Source organism: Schistocerca cancellata, chromosome 2 (assembly GCF_023864275.1).
Source record: "Schistocerca cancellata isolate TAMUIC-IGC-003103 chromosome 2, iqSchCanc2.1, whole genome shotgun sequence".
Taxonomy (NCBI): domain Eukaryota; kingdom Metazoa; phylum Arthropoda; class Insecta; order Orthoptera; family Acrididae; genus Schistocerca; species Schistocerca cancellata.
In genome coordinates this window covers 796,134,485-796,156,249 of record NC_064627.1, presented here as the reverse complement: position 1 = coordinate 796,156,249, position 21,765 = coordinate 796,134,485, and the positions used below count along the sequence as shown (strand labels likewise).

Here is a 21,765-nt window from a genome sequence, read left to right as displayed (position 1 = left end):
GCTCTAGACTGCCTGCCCGCAACCCCCACCACTACCGCTCTCTCCAAAAGTGCCCTGCCGATTGCGCATCTACCAGCCATGTTATCTGTCCACTCCCTACGTCTTGTCCAATACAACTTCACACCAGGTGCTGTATGGAAAAGAATAAAGACTGAAAAAAGTATTGGATGATCCCTTAACTAATACCAGTCATGTGTACACAAAATACAGCAATTTATGCTGTGTTATAAGTGACTGAATGTCCCAATAGAAACTGTTGTGTCGGCTACTGTGGGAGTCATCACCAACACAAACAAGGAAGGAGAGGAGTTGCAATGGCCAGCAGCAGGAATCCAAAATGATCTGTACACAATGTATGCTGATTAATAGAACATTTTATTTCCAAAAAAGAAAAGAAACAAAACCTAACTTCTCATTATGAGTGGGCTTGATGTACTTCCTGTGCCTCCAGTGCCTCCTGCATGCAATTACATTGACTCTCTATTACTACTCACAGAACGTGGGCTAAGCATCATCTTCCTATTACTCAGTACTGTTGCTCTTGAAGTCTGCAATCGGACTGGGGCCAGCCAGTCTGGTTAAGTCAGTGTTGAGGGGGGTGCTGAATTCTTGTCTTCTTGGAGCTGTGGCACAGCCCACTCCTTCCATTAGTGTGTGGGTCAGCAGCTTATTGGTGCCATCTCACGATGCTGCGCTGGTTGGTGTGCAGTCGATGCCTTAGGACTGCACAGGAACTTGCATGCAATTATTAAAAGGCAATGTTCTTTGTTAATTCATTATGTTTGAATTACCTGATTTCTCTGTTTACACAGCATCTTTGACACCTAGAGGTGCTTTTAGCTGTCCAGTCAACTGGTAAACAGATGTAAACATCAATGAAATATTCTTGTGACTCCTGTGTGGATTATCGCATCTGTACTACCACCTATTGCGTTACACTAATGGCACTCATGACTGTTCACTGATCTCTTGTGTGTTGCAGTCAGTGTGGTCACTTCTATAACCTCCCAAACAGCAACACAGAAATGGAGCTCTCTGAATTCCCACTCGATAGCACCATCGATATGGAATCTATTGATAATATCTGAGGATGCGGTGCTTGTCTGTTACACCTCTTACTGATAAGATCTTCTGTAATTGACTTTGGTGGGTGAACTTCATTTCCATTACACCCTACACAGTTGTCAACACAGCAAGCTCCATGTAGTTTGTTTTTTTCTCATGAGGTCTCTGGTAACCCAAAAAATACTACAGTTGCTCCTTGACTTGGTTTGATTACTGTTGGACTGCCGTTTGCTGAGTTACATTGTTTTTGGCTTTTTCTTCTGGTTTTGAATTGGTTCACAAGCTGTTCATTTCATCTGCTGAAAAAAAAGTGGATTGCACTCAATATATTCATACCCTACATTTTAGCAACTGCTACTTGTGTTGCCCATTCATCGTCCATGTCTGTCTGACAGAATATTTTTGACCTTAGAAGAGTTAACTTTCTCACCTGTACTGACCACAATCTTACAGTTGTAATTTCAGTAGCACACATGATCAAGCTATCGAAGAAATAGTTTGTCCCTGTGACAATGTTTGAGTGTCCAAGTTCAATTCAGTGAAGGAATCTTTAAGTGTGTCATGCCACATTTGATATTTTTAGACATTGTGGTGTGCCTATGTTAGTACAGGTACTGATGTATAGTACACAGGCTACATTTATAATCCATTAAAATGATTTAAGGGAAGAGAGCTGGAAGCTTGTCAAAATTTAGTCACCCTCTGTGGCCACAGTGCTGAGGACATTTTATTGTTTCCTTTTGCCGTAGGGCTTTGAAAATTAATTTTTTTAATCATTTATTTTTGTTTTCTTGGCTGCAAATTTGTTTTGTGGCGTGATTAGTTTTGATCCATTAGATCTATGTAGTTGCATTGAGTCCTTCTGAATCTTGTGACTCTTGTGGGACCAGTGGCATCTGTATGACCACTTGTGGCATTACGATGTAATATTCTGATTTGTAGTTCCTGTATGGACATAACAGGTTACGTACACAACTTGATAGATCTGAAGATGATCAACCTCGATAAAAACTAGTCACACAGTAAAATATATGTAACAGTGAAACAGTAAAAATAAACAATACAAAATTAATGTCAACACAATTGTTAGATTTTATGATGATGATTATTTCAGCATTAGTGAAACTTTAAAAAAATTGCATTTGTAAGAATTCAGACATTTTATATAAGTGAAAGTAAACAGTGTGAGCTCTGAGACTGATTTTGTGTCATGAAGCAGTCTCTGTCACTGCCCTTTTCTCTGTTTACTAAAGTACAGGTATTCTAAAGTAATTGTGTGTGTATGTGTGTGTGTGTGTGTGTGTGTGTGTGTGTGTGTGTGTGTGTGTGTGTGTGTGTTTTTTTAATATACTGGCACATGTGTAATCAGGAAGTGGTTGGTGATATCCAAGTGAAATGATGTATAAGAACTATAATTTTTTGTCAATATTGTGATCAAGCAACTTGCCTATGAGAAAAAAATGTCTTATTATCAGGGCACTGACAGTTGCTGCAGGCAGCCAAGAGGAAAAAGACAAATGGATAGAGGACTTAACAGTTGCAATCCAAGCAGCCAAGGAGAGAGGAGACAACAAACTGCAGTACTTAAGCCTCAAATCCTGCAGTGAGTGCTTACCTGATATTTTTTAATAGTGAGAGTTCTGTGCTGTATGGTTTCTTCTTTTATCTGTTCTCATTTAATATAACTACTTGAACTACTTCCTTCCTTCCAGGCACAGTGCAAATGTAATGTTTCTGACTGAGGAAACATAACAACTTTAAAAAAAAAGTGTGGGTCAGGGCATTCTTATTGTTTATTTGCATGAACAGGGTCCATTTATAGCAGTTTAGCTAGCTGGCCCATGTTTGTATTTTCCTCACAGTAATATTACCTATTGTAAGGTTCTGAAATAGTGGTCATTATATTTAACTATAATAATTGGAAACTTTTCTGTCCCATATGACTCAACAACACATGTCAAGAGACAATGCTCTCATCATCAGGTTGTAAAACTCAGCTCTTGAGGCCATAACACTAGATAGACCAGCATCATATTTGTAGCATTCATAAAACAAAGTAGAATAAAAACGCATTGGTCTATGGGTCTTCATCTTACATTAAAATCGTCAACTTGTGTCAGTAGTCATTCCATCTCACACCACCCATGGTATTACTGTGTAAGATATATTCAGACTAAGTAACTATGACAAATGAGCTGTTGTGAAGAATGTACAACCCCTTTAAGTGAACAGAAGATAACTTAGAAATTCTGTGCACAGAAAAGAACAGACATAAACTTGATTTGCTGGAAGAATTGAAGATTGTCATTCATGAAAAGACCCATAACAATAATCTGAACACAGAAGTCAAAGACTATGGAATGGGATTTTTAATGGCTTTTTAGAATTCTTTCTTTGATAAAATGGAAGATGACAACCGGCACATAGCATCCTTGTAATGAGGAAAAGTAGGTGCCCAAAAGAATAGCATTAACAGTTGAGCCAATAGCTATGCTTGCAAGGTGATACTGTGGGCATGTAAGTTCACAACAACCACTGGACATCTGGAAAAGTGTCAACTTGACACTCTGAGTCCACAGCATATGAGATGGATGTCGCTCAGTGCGGTGTGAGACAGGATGACTGCTGACAGAATTTGACGACATTAATGATGTAAGATGAGGACTCATAGTCCGATCTATTTTTTATGGTTCATGTTGTGAATGATGCAGAGGTATTTGTAGATTTTGGAGTATTTGAACCTCAGTATCTAAGCTGGCAACCTGATAATGAGAGCATTGTCTCAGAAAATGAATTGTTGAGCCATGTGGAGGACATTAAATGGTTGAATGCTACCAACTGTTGTTGTTGTTGTTGTGGTCTTCAGTCCTGAGACTGGTTTGATGCAGCTCTCTATGCTACCCTATCCTGTGCAAGCTTCTTCATCTCCCAGTACTTACTGCAACCCACATCCTTCTGAATCTGCTTAGTGTATTCATCTCTTGGTCTTCCTCTACGATTTTTACCCTCCACGCTGCCCTCCAATGCTAAATTTGTGATCCCTTGATGCCTCAGAAGATGTCCTACTAACTGGTCCCTTCTTTTTGTCAAGTTGTGCCACATACTCCTCTTCTCCCCAATTCTATTCAATACTTCATCATTAGTTACGTGATCTACCCATCAAATCTTTAGCACTCTTCTGAAGCACCACATTTCGAAAGCTTCTATTCTCTTCTTGTCCAAACTATTTATCGTCACTTCCATACATGGCGACACTCCATACAAATACTTTCAGAAACGACTTCCTGACACTTAAATCTATACTCGATGTTAACAAATTTCTCTTCTTCAGAAACGCTTTTCTTACCATTGCCAGTCTACATTTTAATCTTCTCTACTTCGACCATCATCAGTTATTTTGCTCCCCAAATAGCAAAACTTCTTAACTACTTTAAGTGTCTCATTTCCTAATCTAATTCCCTCAGCATCACCCGACTTAATTCGACTACATTCCATTATCCTCGTTTTGCTTTTGTTGATGTTCATCTTATATCCTCCTTTCGACACACTGTCCATTCCGTTCAACTGCTCTTCCAAGTCCTTTGCGGTCTCTGATAGAATTACAATGTCATCGGCGAACCTCAAAAGTTTTTATTTCTTCTCCATGGATTTTAATACCTACTCCGAATTTTTCTTTTGTTTCCTTTACTGCTTGCTCAATATACAGATTGAATAACATTGGGGAGAGGCTACAACCCTGTCTCACTCCCTTCCCAACCACTGCTTCCCTTTCATGCCCCTCAACTCTTATAACTGCCATCTGGTTTCTGTATAAGTTGTAAATAGCCTTTCACTCCCTGTATTTTACCCCTGCCACCTTTAGAATTTGAAAGAGAGTATTGCAGTCAACATTGTCAAAAGCTTTCTCTAAGTCTACAAATGCTAGAAACTTAGGTTTGCCTTTCCTTAATCTATTTTCTAAGATAAGTCGTAAGGTCAGTATTGCCTCACGTGTTCCAATATTTCTATGGAATCCAAACTGATATTCCTCGAGGTTGGCTTCTACCAGTTATTCCATTTGTCTGTAAAGAATTCGTGTTAATATTTTGCAGCTGTGACTTATTAAACTGATAGTTCGGTGATTTTCACATCTGTCAACACCTGCTTTCTTTGGGATTGGAATTATTATATTCTTCTTGAAGGCTGAGGGTATTTCGCCTGTCTGATACATCTTGCTCAACAGATGGTAGAGTTTTGTCAGGACTGGCTCTCCCAAGGCCATCAGCAGTTCTGATGGAATGTTGTCTACTCCCAGGGCCTTGTTTTGACTCAGGTCTTTCAGTGCTCTGTCAAACTCTTCACGCAGTATCGTATCTCCCATTTCATCTTCATCTACATCCTCTTCCATTTCCATAATACTGCCCTCAAGTACATTGCCCTTGTATAGACCCTCTATACACTCCTTCCACCTTTCTGCTTTCCCTTCTTTTCTTAGAACTGGGTTTCCTTCTGAGCTCTTGATTTCATACAAGTGGTTCTCTTTTTTTCCAAAGGTCTCTTTAATTTTCCTGTAGGCAGTATCTATCTTACCCCTAGTGAGATAAGCCTCTACATCCTTACATTTGTCCTCTAGCCATGCCTGCTTAGCCATTTTGCACTTCCTGTCGATCTCATTTTTGAGACGTCTGTTTTTAATCTACAGTTCATAACCAATAGATTGTGGTCAGAGTCCACATCTGCCCCTGGAAATGTCTTATAATTTAAAACCTGGTTCCTAAATCTCTGTCTTACCATTATATAATCTATCTGATACCTTCTAGTATCTCCAGGATTCTTCCATGTATACAACCTTCTTTCATGATTCTTGAACCAAGTGTTAGCCACGATTAAGTTATGCTCTGTGCAAAATTCTACCAGATGGCTTCCTCTTTCATTTCTTAGCCCTAATCCATATTCACGTACTATGTTTCCATCTCTCCCTTTTCCTACTCTCGAATTCCAGTCACCCATGACTATTAAATTTTCGTCTCCCTTCACTACCTGAATAATGTCTTTTATCTCATCATACATTTCTTCTATTTCTTCATCATCTCCAGAGCTAGTTGGCATATAAACTTGTACTACTGTAGTAGGCGTGGGCTTCGTGTCTATCTTGGCCACAATGATGCGTTCACTATGCTGTTTGTAGTAGCTTACCCACACTCCTATTTTTTTATTCATTATTAAACCTACTCGTGCATTACCCTTATTTGATTTTGTGTTTATAACCCTGTATTCACCTGACCAAAAGTCTTGTTCCTCCTGCCACCGAACTTCACTAATTCCCCCTATATCTAACTTTAACCTATCCATTTCCCTTTTTAAATTTTCTAATCTGCCTGCCCGGTTAAGGGATCTGACATTCCACGCTCCGATCCGTAGAACGCCAGTTTTCCTTTTCCTGACAACGACATCCTCATGAGTAGTCCCCGCCCGGAGATCTGAATGGGGGACTATTTTACACCCGGAATATTTTACCCAAGAGGACGCCATCATCATTTAATCATACAGTAAAGCTGAATGCCCTCGGGAAAAATTACGGCCGTAGTTTCCCCTTGCTTTCAGCTGTTTACAGTACCAGCACAGCAAGGCCGTTTTGGTTAATGTTGCAAGGCCAGATCAGTCAATCATCCAGACTGTTGCCCCTGCAACTACTGAAAAGGCTGCTGCCCCTCTTCAGGAACCACACGTTTGTCTGGCCTCTCAACAGATACCCCTCCGTTGTGGTTGCACCTACGGTACGGCCATCTGTATCACTGAGGCACGCAAGACTCCCCACCAACGGCAAGGTCCATGGTTCATGGGGAAGGTACCAACTGTTACTGTTCCTCATAGTATTGCAAGCATCTCCTGTTGAAGTCTGTTTATCACTCAGAGTATCAGAAATGGTACAGAGCTCTTTGTGTGATGATCACATGGTCATTGTTAATTTTAAGCAGAGTGCAGGGCTTGGGCTTGGGTTTCATCAATTCAGGTTTAGTACTTTTCTCCTCTTTCACGAAGAATTGTGTCACAACTCACTGCTTTTCACAATCAAAATAGGAAAATCTGTAGAAAAACTTGATATTGACTATAACATAAAAAGTAACCACTGATTGTATGATTGAGGCTTTGAGTGTTAAACAGTCACATAATGTAAGAAAAGATAGATTGCTACTTATTGTAAAGGTGACATGTTAAGTTGCAAACAGGCACAATTAAAATACACTTACACTAAACTTTCTGCCACAGCCTTCATCAGGAAAACAGAAACACACACCACTCATAAACAGAAGCAAGCACACATCATGCACTCATGGCCACCAACTCCAGCAGCTCGGTCCAAAATACAACTACCATGTGGGATTGAAGCAGCAGTCTGGAGGGGCAGAGATGGAGAAGGGATAGTAGTGTACAGGTGGTGGCGGGGGGGGGGGGGGGGTGTGAGGAATGCTATATGGTGGAGTGTGCATGTACTAGAATGCCAACAGGCACGGTGTAAGGGGGTTATGGGATAGGGAGGTGGGAAGAAAGAAGTGAAAAAGGGGAGGAACAGGGAAAGATGGGCGGGTGCATTGGCAGAGGGTGGCAAATAAAGAGCATTGGAGGCAAGAATGTGGAGGAGATGATGGGACAGAGGGGATGGAAACTGTTGGGTGGAGGGTGTGGGGCAGTATGTAACTGTAGGTTGAGGCCGGGATAGTTATGGGATCGGAGAATGTATTGTAAGGATAACTCCAAGCTGCACAGTTCAGAAAAGCAAGTGGTGAAGGGGAGGATCCAGATGGCTCAGGTAGTGAAGCAACCTTTGAAATCAAGCATGTTATATTCAGCTGCATGTTGAGCCACAGCGTGGAATGCTTGTGACCACAGTTAGTGGTGGCTGTTTATCCTGGTGGACAGCTGGTTAGTAGTCATACCAATATAAAAAGCTGTGCAGCGATTGCAGCATAGTTGGTTAACAACATGGCTGCTTTCACAGATGGCCCGGCTCCGATGGTGTAGGATAAGTCTGTGACAAGATTGGTATCGGAAGTGCTGTGTGGGTGGATTAGGCAGGTCCAGCACCTGGGACTTCCACAGGGATATGATCCTTGTGGCTAGGGGTTGGTATTGGGAGGCACATAGGGATGGACTTGGATGTTGTGGAGGTTGGATGACCAATGGAACACTGCTTTAGGATAGGTGGGAGGCATCTCGGGTAGGATGTCTCTCATTGTAGGGCATGGCGATAGATAATCAAAGCCCTGGTGAAGGATGTGTTTCAGTTGTTCCAGTCTGGGTGATACTGGGTGACTAAGGAGGCACTACTTTGTGGCTGATTCTTGGGGTTGGTGGAAGGATGAGGGGTGGGAGGGGAAATAGCACGGGTGATATGTTTGTGAATTATGTTTGGGGGAAGTGTCTGTCTGTGAAGACCTTGGTGAGACCCTCGGCATACCAGGTAAGGGGTTCTTATCGCTGCAGATATGCCATCCCTAGGTGGCCAGGCTATATGGGAGGGACTTTTTTGGTGTGAAAAGGATGATAGCAGTCAAATTACAGGTACTGTCGGTGGTTGGTGGGTGTATTGTGGACAGAAGTGTCTTTTAATCATGATTGTCTACAACTTAAATGTTTTCATGGTAAGTAGCAGTCTGTCTTTTCGTGCATTGTTAATATTCCTACCTGGAGTTTCTATTGTTCGAACCATAAGTAAGACTGCACTTTTAGCTAAATCTTTGAATACTGTCCTTCCTCAGAGCTAACAAAGAAGCAAAATATACACACCCAGCTACATTATCCTGGCAATGGAACTTCACTGGGCCTTGAAAACTAAGGTATCATGCACAGAGTTTTGTTTCAGTACCTCCTTTGTATTGTGAGTAGCCATGTTTACACATTCCATTGTTTATTTTTCACTCAGTATATTCAGTTATTGTATTATTTGTGTAAGTGCCACACACAGTTTTCCTACTTTTATTATGGTAATGGAGTTGATTTGCCGGCATGATAATTCATCCAAAAATATTTTACAGTTCAGCATAAATATGAGAAATAGGCATGGATTTAGAAGCAGAATATTTGAATGACTGAAAACCTCTCACTTTCTTTATTAAATGTGTTCCTTGTTTGCAGCTTTGCCATTGTGAACTACAAATATCCTCAACAAGTTATTTTATATGCAGCACATATTTTTTATTTTTCCTGGACCTTTCTTCGTTTATCAGTTGCTCATACAATGTCTTCATAGGTCTTATATGTCATCTGTTGTTCAGTTATTTTAATTTTGATAGTGAAATTTAACTAACAAGTACATTTTTCTTTGCACTGATTTAGGTTCTTCTGATGAAATAATTGATAAGTGTGGTGAAGACACTGCTTCAAACAGAGAGAAAGCTTCTCAGACTCAGCGCAGCAATACAACAGTTCATGTCTGTTGGCATCGCAACACTAGTATTAGCATGCAGGACCAACTCAGAGCTGTGGAGGTATGCAAGGAAATCAGTTTATGTTGTTTAACAGTATGCTGATTTAATTTGAGAACAATCACAACAATTTATAAATCTTGGCTTGCTTTGTGGTATCTATGAAACATGCTACACATATACGTACTATAATTCTTTCACAGTGGCTAATCCATTTTTTCTGCCTTCTATCTACTTTTGATTTTTCATCTGTTTTGGTCCTGAAAGATCACAGTTCATTACTTACGTTTGTTTCTGTCACTAATTTATGACTATTATCGTAATGGAGTTTTAAGCTCTGTTGTTGCCCTTGCATAAAATAATAATGAATTACAGATGGTCCACCTTCTTACAAGAAAACTTTTTTTTGCTTAATCCCCAAATGTAATACACCATCAATACCAATATTTTGCTGGTATACACAAATTCAATTCATAAATTGCCATAAGAACCCTGTGGTGCAGAATCGACGCTGTATTAATATAGACTTGTGACTAACTTCTGTTGGCAACCACAGAAAACACAGTGTAAAAAAATGGTAGGATGCATATGTAAACAGAGCAACAAACTCTGATTTCAGCTTATCCCTGATGTACATAAAATTTGTATGTATATTGATCAGAAACAGCGTAAGAATGTGAAATATGTTTGGTTGCTGGGGGGTGGGGGGTGAGGGACTGTGTTCTTGCAAGAAGGCTTTAATTCATTACTGCTTATGTAAATGTCTTAAAGAATTGTGCCCTTAATAAATTCTTACATTATATTAGATGGCCTAAATTTTTTATTCCATTGTTCCATAGTGAGCAGATCCTCAAGGTTGTAGAAACTTTCATAAAACAAGAAAAGGTATTAGTTGTGCGCAAATTGGAGATTTGATAATGCCTAGGAACAGGAAAAAATCATTTTATTTTGTTGCCAAATTCAGTATTATTTTTTGCTAGATTCATTGTTTTTTTGGACAACAGTTAATTCTCTCACCAAATTAGTTGTTATTTATTTGTCAAATTCATTATTTTTTCCCCATTTAGTATCACTTTCTACAAAAGTCTGTTTTGTTTTTGCCAAATACAGTGCAATTTTTTTGTCAGATTTGGTGACTTTTTGCCAAATTTGATATTGTTTATTTTGCCACAGTAAGTACCTGGGTGTAAAAATTACAAACAACTTCAGTTGGAAAGACCACATAGATAATATTGTGGGGAAGGCGAGCCAAAGGTTGCGTTTCATTGGCAGGGCAGTTAGAAGATGCAACAAGCCCACTAAAGAGACAGCTTACACTAAACTCGTTCATCCTCTGTTAGAATATTGCTGCACGGTGTGGGATCCTTACCAGGTGGGATTGACCGAGGACATTGTAAGGGTGCAAAAAAGGGCAGCTCATTTTGTATTATCGCGTAATAGGGGAGAGATTGTGGCAGATATGATACGCGAGTTGGGATGGAAGTCATTAAAGCAAAGACGTTTTTTGTCGCGGCGAGATCTATTTACGAAATTTCAGTCACAAACTTTCTCTTCCGAATGCGAAAATATTTTGTTGAGCTCAACCTACATAGGTAGGAATGATCATCAAAATAAAATAAGAGAAATCAGAGCTCGAACAGAAAGGTTTAGGTGTTCGTTTTTCCCGCGCGCCGTTCGGGAGTGGAATGGTAGGGAGATAGTATGATTGTGGTTCGATGAACCCTCTGCCAAGCACTTAAATGTGAATTGAAGAGTAATCATGTAGATGTAGATGTAGAAAATGATAACTTTTAGGCTATTGCAACCAAGCATCACCAAAGAGAAAATTAGGTTAAAACATTGATTTAGACTGATCACATTAATGCTTTGAAGATGTCCATAAGTCAGATTTTGCCAAACACTCACATTGTTTTCTGTTAAATTAAGATGAACAAGCGGCATTCCATGTCGAACTTTGCAGCTTTAGTCAGTTGAAGCCATCGCCAAATAAACCTGTTATGTCACTGCAAGTGAGAGGTAGTTCTGACTTCCATTACATATTAGTAAAGCTTGGGATAATTTCTAAAAGAGAAACCAAATACTAAAACCTTAACCATATAAGGAAATCTTATTAAATAAGTAAGTATGAAAAGGGAAGGATAATTTCAAGCAATTTTGTGTAGTGGTGGAAAGTGTGCTTTATGTTGCATCAGAAACAACTTTTATTACCTAGATTTTAGGTTATGATGGACAAAGCAGTTATAGTTTGAAGCAGTGGATTCAGTATAGATTGGTAGGTCACAATTGATTTCAGATTTATAAAATGCATGACCGATATAATGATTTTGTTGAACAACCCTCTGATCCTGTTGTGAAAAGTGTTACTTAAAACTAATATTAAAATGTTTCTAAAAACTTGCAACCATGACTAAAAGCTGGTGTAAGCAAACCACAATTATTTTTTTATTTTTCATTTGTATTACAATGTGTTGTATAAAATATCAAGGAGTACATGATAACACCATATGCCATATTATCATATGAACAACAGTATCATGGCTGTTGAGAGGAAGTTACATACAGCAAAGCTCACAATAAACAGCTTGTTGACAATTCAGTTAAATATACAGGGTGTTTCTTACCATTGTTTAAAACTCCTGAAGTGATGGAGATGACGCTGAGACAAGTAATTTAGAATCAGACACATGTGCCTGCAGATGTTGAGAAATACCCCAAAAATGGATGACAAACGTTGAACATGTGATGTCAGCAGATGATGTACCCTGCCACATGTGCAGTGGTTGAGCCTATCAATCTGTCACACCTGATCATCCCAACCATGTCAAATATTCACATTGATATGGCTCTCGGCCTACATGTGTGATTTTAGCAGATGGGGCTGAGGGTTCGAGTCTTGCGTCTGTCAGGCAATATATTTTTCCTTGTGTTAGACAGTTGTGTGTTTACATGGATGTAAGATTTTTTATTTTTATTCACTGATATGAGGGTCTCTGCTGGTTTATAGCAAAGTGCAGTGCAATTAAAAGCTGCTGTATTGCGTCACAAGCAAATGAATGGAAGCTTCGAAATTGTGTCGTTACCATTAAATGATCTACATTTTGTTTACTAAATAAAGTTTGTAAACAAAAAAGAAGGGACAGAAGAAAGAAATGCAAAATAAGAACAGCTTTTGCTTGGTTACACGGGTGACATCACATGTTTTTGTGGTCCCATGTGTCTTACATTAAATTACTTCTTTTGGTCTCATCTACATCACTTCGTGGGTTTTTAAATGTGAATAATAATCACCCTGTATAATGGTCTGAATGGAGTTTGATAACATTATTATCAAAAATAATGCCAATAATTTCAACAACAACTGTTGTCATTTTGCAACTGCAAATTTTGTTCTGATTTGATAAGCTACCAAGTGTTGCTACACAGAGAAAAATGTGCTTGGCTGAATACATCCCTTGTGGCTCATAGTTACCTCTGCTGCCACAAAGGTGGCTTTTCAAAAGTTTCTGTAGATGGGTGTGTCTCATTGCCATTTGCTCATTGAGCAGAATAGTGCCAAATATCTCGGATGACAGAAAATTTTGATCTCTTGTAAGAAGTTCAGAAGAGTGCCTTTCTGACATTTATGTAGCAGTTTCAAATATCAATTTCAATGAGCAGGAGAAATCTTAAACAAATGCCTAAAATGTAGCTTAGTAGAACTGTCAAAGATATTGTGTATGTGAAATGTGTAGTTAATTTAGCAGTAAACAAAATCATTTAGTAGTGAATCCAGATGGTCTTCTAACATTAATAGAAATGGGGAAAAAATTGTGGATACTATTAATAACAAGCCTACTGATGAGGACACCACAATCACTCAGCTCGGTAAAGGAAATTGAGTGATGGTAGTTGGGAAAGCTAAATATGTAACTAAAACTACAAAATTTTTAAGGTAAATAATATTAAAATAATTGATAGGGACCTAACTTGAGAAGTACAAGAAAATTGAATGAAAGGCTAAAGCTATGTAGCAAAATATTTTCACCAAGGGAAATTCAACAGCACAAAGTTATGAATTTGCACACACTTACACTTAGAGCATGGCTTAAGGTTCATAAAAAAAAATTCTGGTCAGGCTGATTATTAATGAGATTGGTGGTCCTTTCAACAAAGCTACTACAAAATGCCTTAATTTTTTAAAGAAACACTTCCAGTATGAGAACCAACATTCAGTCAAGAACAGTTCTGACTTAGCCAGTAATATTCATCATGTAGCAGTAATTGTAGACATGAAATTTGTGTCTTTGGACATAGTAAACTTATACACTCCTGGAAATTGAAATAAGAACACCGTGAATTCATTGTCCCAGGAAGGGGAAACTTTATTGACACATTCCTGGGGTCAGATACATCACATGATCACACTGACAGAACCACAGGCACATAGACACAGGCAACAGAGCATGCACAATGTCGGCACTAGTACAGTGTATATCCACCTTTCGCAGCAATGCAGGCTGCTATTCTCCCATGGAGACGATCGTAGAGATGCTGGATGTAGTCCTGTGGAACGGCTTGCCATGCCATTTCCACCTGGCGCCTCAGTTGGACCAGCGTTCGTGCTGGACGTGCAGACCGCGTGAGACGACGCTTCATCCAGTCCCAAACATGCTCAATGGGGGACAGATCCGGAGATCTTGCTGGCCAGGGTAGTTGACGTACACCTTCTAGAGCACGTTGGGTGGCACGGGATACATGCGGACGTGCATTGTCCTGTTGGAACAGAAAGTTCCCTTGCCGGTCTAGGAATGGTAGAACGATGGGTTCGATGACGGTTTGGATGTACCGTGCACTATTCAGTGTCCCCTCGACGATCACCAGTGGTGTACGGCCAGTGTAGGAGATCGCTCCCCACACCATGATGCCGGGTGTTGGCCCTGTGTGCCTCGGTCGTATGCAGTCCTGATTGTGGCGCTCACCTGCACGGCGCCAAACATGCATACAACCATCATTGGCACCAAGGCAGAAGCGACTCTCATCGCTGAAGACGACATGTCTCCATTCGTCCCTCCATTCACGCCTGTTGCGACACCACTGGAGGCGGGCTGCACGATGTTGGGGCGTGAGCGGAAGACGGCCTAACGGTGTGCGGGACCGTAGCCCAGCTTCATGGAGACGGTTGCGAATGGTCCTCGCCGATACCCCAGGAGCAACAGTGTCCCTAATTTGCTGGGAAGTGGCGGTGCGGTCCCCTATGGCACTGCGTAGGATCCTATGGTCTTGGCGTGCATCCGTGCGTTGCTGCGGTCCGGTCCCAGGTCGACGGGCATGTGCACCTTCCGCCGACCACTGGCGACAACATCGATGTACTGTGGAGACCTCAAGCCCCACGTGTTGAGCAATTCGGCGGTACGTCCACCCGGCCTCCCGCATGCCCACTATACTCCCTCGCTCAAAGTCCGTCAACTGCACATACGGTTCACGTCCACGCTGTCGCGGCATGCTACCAGTGTTAAAGACTGCGATGGAGCTCCGTATGCCACGGCAAACTGGCTGACACTGACGGCGGCGGTGCACAAATGCTGCGCAGCTAGCGCCATTCGACGGCCAACACCGCGGTTCCTGGTGTGTCCGCTGTGCCGTGCGTGTGATCATTGCTTGTACAGCCCTCTCGCAGTGTCCGGAGTAAGTATGGTGGGTCTGACACACCGGTGTAAATGTGTTCTTTTTTCCATTTCCGGGAGTGTATACCAAAATAGCAGATGTCAGAACTATTAAAATTGTTAGGAGAAAATGAACTGAGCAACTTGGATTATGTAGTGATGAGATTAATGAGTTTATTGATATGTTTAGTCATGAAATACAATTATGTTAAACCTTATTATTCCAAAAGGATGGACTGGGCATGGGAAGTCCATTTCTTGTCAGCTAGTCAGTATTTTTTTTATTAGTTACATAGCAAACAAGCCTTTTTTAAACATCTCAGATTAACATAAAAATAGTATTATTATTGCAGGTACATTGATAGTCATTGTTGTTAGTAAATGGTAACAATGATACCAATACAATTGTCACAAAGTTTAATGGTTAACATAAGAAAATCAAATTTACCTGTTAAGTATAAATTAATGACTGAAAACATTTTAGATTTGAATATTAGGAGTGAAAATGGGAAGCATGTTTCTGGGGTTTTCCAGAAAAGGATTTTCCAGAAAAATACTTGTACTGACAGTGTTTTAGACTTTCATTCAAACCATCCAGCATAAAAAGCCTTTTTTAATTTTGCTGTCAGTTGCTTATTTAAGTTGCCATGAGTACATGCTAAGCATCAGTTAGTGCTAGATACCATTAAATACATTGCTAAACTGAATAATTATCCACCATATTACATAAGTAATATTTAAAATGAAGTTGCAATTAAAAGTCAACAAGAAGCTATACTGATATGAGTATTACATTAAAAGACAGTAGCAGCAAATACAATTGTTTCTGATGTTGCAGTAAAATTACTATGACAGTGGCATCTGTTATTAAAAAGGCATTAAATTATAGTTTCATTTTTGACCACTAATAACCTTAGTCATATTTTAATTAATAGTGTTCACAAAAGAAAACTTTTTCATGTATCAGATGTTTACAAATTAGAATATCCTGATTGATGCATGTTATATGGGCCAGACGAGGAGGTGATTTGAAGTTCAGTTTGATGAACACATAACCTTCTAAAGGAGGGAAATAGCCAAACAATCTAACTTTGTTGCTCCACTTAATTGAAAATGAACACAGTGTTCCATCTTTGACCTCATATTTGATATTGCTACAAAGAGGTGAGAAGTGCAGATTTATGGACCTCCTGAAGGAGATCAAAATTTTTTTTAATGTGAGGTCTTTGGCACTACTCTATTCAGTGAGCAAGTGGCAATGAGTAGCACCCATTTTTGGGAACTTTTTAAAAGCCACCTTTATGGCAGCAGAGGTAACTATAACCCTTGAGGGCTGTATTCTGCGTAGCATGCTCTTCTCTATGTAGTAATGCTATGTAGCTTGTCAGGTGAGAACAACATTTGTGGTTGCAAAATTATGATGTTTTTCCTGTAATTATTGGCTTTATTAATGTTAGTTCAGGTCATTATACTGTATCTTTAATTGAACTCTCAACAAATGTTTTATTGGGAGCTTTATTGTGTGTCACTTCCTCTTAATAGTCATGATACAGTGTGAGTGTATTATGTAGTGTGTTAGCACGTAGTTTTTTGGTGTGTAGAACTCTTATGAATACATCCATATAATGTACATTGTTAATACATGGATACATAAATTTAATTTAATTGAACTGTAATGTGCAAGATGGGTAATATTGCTAAGATTTAGAAAGATATTGGCTGCCTGAAGTGTTAAATGTTCATACTCATTATTTCATCATGATTGACATGTAAGTTATCCCATGTGACATCAAATGAAAAGACTTGCAACTCGGCCACATTTAATTTTTTCATTTATGCTAATGGTACACAGCATATAATTTCATGAAGAGTCATTTTTGCACCTGCACATGGCACAGATTCTCAGAGATCTGAGAAGCCATTACTTAGGCAGTTTCTTGAGCTTTTAATTGGGTTTAGCAACCCTGTTAGCATCCTGTAGTCGCAGAATAAAACATTACAGAATTTGTACACAAATATGACTGATTTCAAGTATACATTCCTGCAGAATCAACTGAGTGGCTACCTGCTAAGAAAATTCAAGAACAGTAATGGCTGGCAGAAACTCTGGGTTGTCTTTACAAATTTCTGTCTATTTTTCTACAAGACATATCAGGTAAGTCATTGCCATTATTGTGTGAGCTTAAATTGATACATACAGTTATTTAACTTGATATTTCTATTAATAAACTTACTCTGTTGCAGGATGATTTTCCTTTGGCCAGTTTGCCTCTTCTTGGATACACTGTAAGCACACCTTCTGAGAAGGATGGAATACAGAAAGATTATGTCTTCAAACTTCAATTCAAGAATCATGTGTACTTCTTTCGTGCAGAAAGTGAATACACCTTTGGCAGGTGGATGGAAGTCATAAGCAGCGCAACACAGCACTCGGGACGCATTCGTCTCTTCAGTAGAAAAGATAGTGCACTAGAAGATAGTCACAGATAAAACCATGTTTGAAATAATGGAATATCCATATTCAGCCTCCATTTTACATCACAGGATCAATGCTATCGATGTGTTCCTTCTGAGCTACAGTATTCCATTTTTTGTACTTATAGTTCATTTTATAACCAGCTGTTGTTTGTAGCCTATTTGAATACTGTCATCTGTTTTATCTGTCTACAGTAAAAGTAAATAAGGCCTACAGTTATATGCAAGAGATTTCATGGCTGTTTTCCATCTGTGATATGATCCAACTGAAAGACATCAGGGCATGCTGAATAGCAACAAGTCCCTTCTGCTGCTTCTTTATTTTTTTAATAAACTGCAATGTGGTTATTGCCAAAATTCTAGCTTTTTTACTTGAGAGTATGTTACTGCAAATATTAACTTAGAAGCACTAGATGCATACATAATTGCTTAACTTCTGTTGTAAATGCACATACGTTTCTTTGTAATAATCATGTACATCATTCAGTCACATTTTGTGTGTGACTGTAATTCAGTTCTTATAGGGGAAAGTGTAAAATATGCAAGTGGTGAAAACTTTTCACGTTAGGATTTGAAGTATTCCTTGCAATACTCCAGCATTAATATTTTATGAGTTTTATCTATTAAACAATCACATCTGATGTACATTCCACAGTGAACTGGCTAAGGATACAGATGCTGAATATATAGTTATCTAACTTCTCCTGTTTACCTTCTGTTTCCCTTCCCCCGATCATCACTCTTGAGTGATTATTTGTGTGTCCTGCTGTTGTTTTGTAATGTTCATTCTATTCATCATGATTTTTTTGTAACATCTTCTCATCTTGTGGTTATTTTGAAGTAAATTTGAAATGTTGCAATTGTTTTTAACATTAACAGAGTGTGAATATGGTTTCAGGTGTGAGATAGTGTTTTCTTCAATCTTCAGCACTTTTAGTGAGTAAAAAATTATGACATGATGTGCATGTAGTTTTATAACAAATAAGAAAACATGATCAGTTGACCTCTTCTGTGAAACTGTGTACCATCTATGAAGTGTGTCATTTACACTATATAACTGAGAACCTACAGGTTACTTTTTTACTGTGAGTTGTTAAATGATTGCTAAAGATTTCTCGGGTCCTCCATTGCTGTATGGAATATGTTACTGCAAATTGTCATTTGACTTTTCTTCATATCTGCAATTTTAGATTCTCAACATTTAGTGTTGTTGTTGAGCTAGGTGACAACATTTTCAGTTAATTACTTGTTTTATGTTCAAGGTACATTTCTGGAAATTAAGATTTAAATGAAGAGACAAATGTTCATATGTCAGGTCTAGGATCTATTGTTACTGTTTTCTTACAATTTTCTTTGTTGCTTTTATTACACTGTGGGCATACACTTGCAACCAAAGTTATAACTGTATGGAAAACAGGGAAAAAATCAGATGAAGAAGAAACATCTATACCAAATCCAAAACCATTGACAAAATATTAATGAATCCCATCATTCAGAAACCAGAAGCTCATCTTCCACATTAGAAGAAAAGGAGCATGCTCCTGACCTGCAAGTTTGGAGGTGCGTGCCTTTTATTTGTGCCAATGGATTTGTTGCACATTTATTTTGCAGACAAGCAGGCTAATTTATCAGTGTAAACAGTCTTCTTTACTTCTGTGATATGATATATTCATCCCCCGTGTGTTAAAGAATACAAGGAAGTACTGTATTCAAAATACAAAAGTGTAAAATCCAGATAAACTCAATGCAAAGCAGGAAGAAACTCACTCTTTCTAATTGTTGGAACAGGAACAGTTGGAGCTTAGATAAAAGTCACACAAATGAAAAAAATGTTTTTTTTATCTTTTTTCTGATTGCTTACTATGCATTTTCAGTGCTTACATAAATTTTATGTCTTTGATTAGCTTTTCTTGAATGTGAGGACCTCATTGGCAGTAGTTGAATTTCAATCTTAGTTCATACAGCAGGCTGTTATTTCCTTATAACTCTTAATATTGGTACTGGGTGACTTTTACTTGCATGCAGCTGTATGCTGTCCTTTACCTTTTCCTATTTTCTATCTGTTTCTTCCCTACAACACCAGAACAACTTCAAGAGATGAACTCTGCTTTTTCAGTTGTTGTCTCTTAGTCAAACTGTAATTGCCCCTATTTCTGCATTTGGTGAGTCCACACTCTTTTTCTGTCTCATGCATCACAAATATCATCAGGCTGCACAGTTCATTATAAATGTTAGAATATATAGACTGATAAAAATGGCACTCACGTGAAATTTATTCAAGGTGCCATTGCTCATGTAAATGTGACACTTGGTTAGAGAAAACATCTTATTGATAAATTATATATAGAAAAGAAATAAAGCATTTATTATGGAAGTTGCTGTAATGATAGTGAAAGTGGTAGTATGGAAGTGATAGTACTAGTAATTGCTATCTAAAAAGTCATACCGTTTTCTTCTTATCTTGAAGAAACAAAAGGAAATCATTAGAAGCGGTTATATTCCTGTACTTGTGTAAAGTAGCTGACTCTACCAAGGAAGAAGAAATTTTGTGATCACTGATTTTACAATTTTTCTAATTGAGATTGATCTTGTTATAGAAAACTGGTATCATCATTGTTTAGAATTATCTGCTTCAGACCATTCAGTAGCAGTGAATACCTTGGATCAAATAGAACCAAAGGCTAAGCTCCCCCTCCCCCCATTGTGGATTACCACGGAGGGAATTCACATGAACTTTCACATCTGTCACTTCTGTCACTTGGGAAGTGTCCATTTGTGTTTTCATTTTATGTGTGGTGACAGTGAAGAGAAATTGAACACTTCATTTTCTCACTTTTTTGTGTGTGATCCAGTGATATTTCCTTGGCACAATTATTTTCATGCCAGAAAACCATATTTAGTGTCACTATAACCAAGCTGTGTGCCAATGTAACAGAACTTTTACCTTACTCTGACAGTGTTTCTCCTGTGGCCTTGTAAAATAAAAGAGAGAGAAAATGAAGAGTCTGAAAAATTACTGGAGGCATGTAAAATTTATGAGGACAGTCCCCATAGTCCAACACTTATTAGAATAATGATAACGCTTACAGAATTAACAAAATTGGGGTTGTCAGTTTTAGCCACCATTACATTTTGTGCAACTTAGTGCAAAAGAAAAAGTAATTTTGTCTCGAAAGGCCTAATATGTATGCTATGCATGTCTTGGCATACCTTTTCTACACATTTTAGTGAACCTTAATTTGTGATAATTGTGTTTTGTGCCCTTTATTGGCATAAATGTGTAAATACTGAAAAGTTGACTGGCAGTTGAAGTGTCTTTCATTCCAAAATTTATAATTCCAATGTTGCATTTGTTTAATGTCAAGAGTCATATTTCTTGCAAGATACATTAATTTTGTGGTTGTCAGTTTGTTGTAAAATTGTTGGCATTTAAGTCACTGTAGTCGCTATGTATTCTGTTGAAGTTTCTGGCAGAAGTCTTTCTTATTGTCATTATCCCTCTTCTTAGAATTAATGTGATGTTACAAGTGATATTGTTGACATTTCTGAGGACACGTATCCATCATGAATATTGTTATTTATTTATTTTTTTGCAAGTTGCTTTTGTACATAACATCATGAACTGATAGAAATTTCTGATTTCTACTTTGAAGAGAAGTTTTCTGTATTGCATTTGAATGCTTTCCATTTGTAATAGTTTAATGAAACAGACATAATGTAAATCTATTTTTATGGAATATTTTTACTTGTAAGTTTGTAATATTTCTGTTCATCAATTGTGATTTATATAGAATAAAATTAGTAAAAGTTCAAGAAATATTGTGCTCAATAGAAGTTAACATTTATTATATCAATACTGAAATTAGAGATATCTGCAGGTAATCTTGTTATTTGTTGTGACAGGGAGTATATGTCAAGATGTACTAAATATTTAGAAGTCCTACCAGCAATCTTATTACACTGGATTTTTTCGTATGGGGGTATGTTGGTGTCTTTCACATGTTCCACAATGTAATGTTATCCGCCACTTGAGGGAGGGATGGAGTGGCAATAGGCTCAATATTTTCAGATCCATTATAGTACAGATGTTCTCCAAAAGATGTTACAGGCAATAAAAGAGCCAGTTATAATAGTAATAGAAGGTACACACTGACGACAGATTGTTACCCACCCAGTTG

At 38.5% G+C, this 21,765-nt stretch overlaps 1 protein-coding gene across 1 annotated transcript in view; it reads left to right on the top strand.

Moving 5' to 3' along the window:
- Nucleotides 1–21,373, top strand: part of LOC126162648 (FERM, ARHGEF and pleckstrin domain-containing protein 1) — a 707,909-nt gene extending 686,536 nt beyond the window's left edge. The window contains exons 20-23 of the mRNA XM_049919284.1: nt 2,541–2,668; nt 9,382–9,533; nt 17,160–17,267; nt 17,357–21,373. Of these exons, the coding sequence (XP_049775241.1) occupies nt 2,541–2,668; nt 9,382–9,533; nt 17,160–17,267; nt 17,357–17,602 (634 nt within the window). The 3' untranslated portion in view covers nt 17,603–21,373. The remainder of the gene's footprint in view (nt 1–2,540; nt 2,669–9,381; nt 9,534–17,159; nt 17,268–17,356) is intronic.
- The last annotated feature ends 392 nt before the right edge of the window (nt 21,374–21,765 follow it).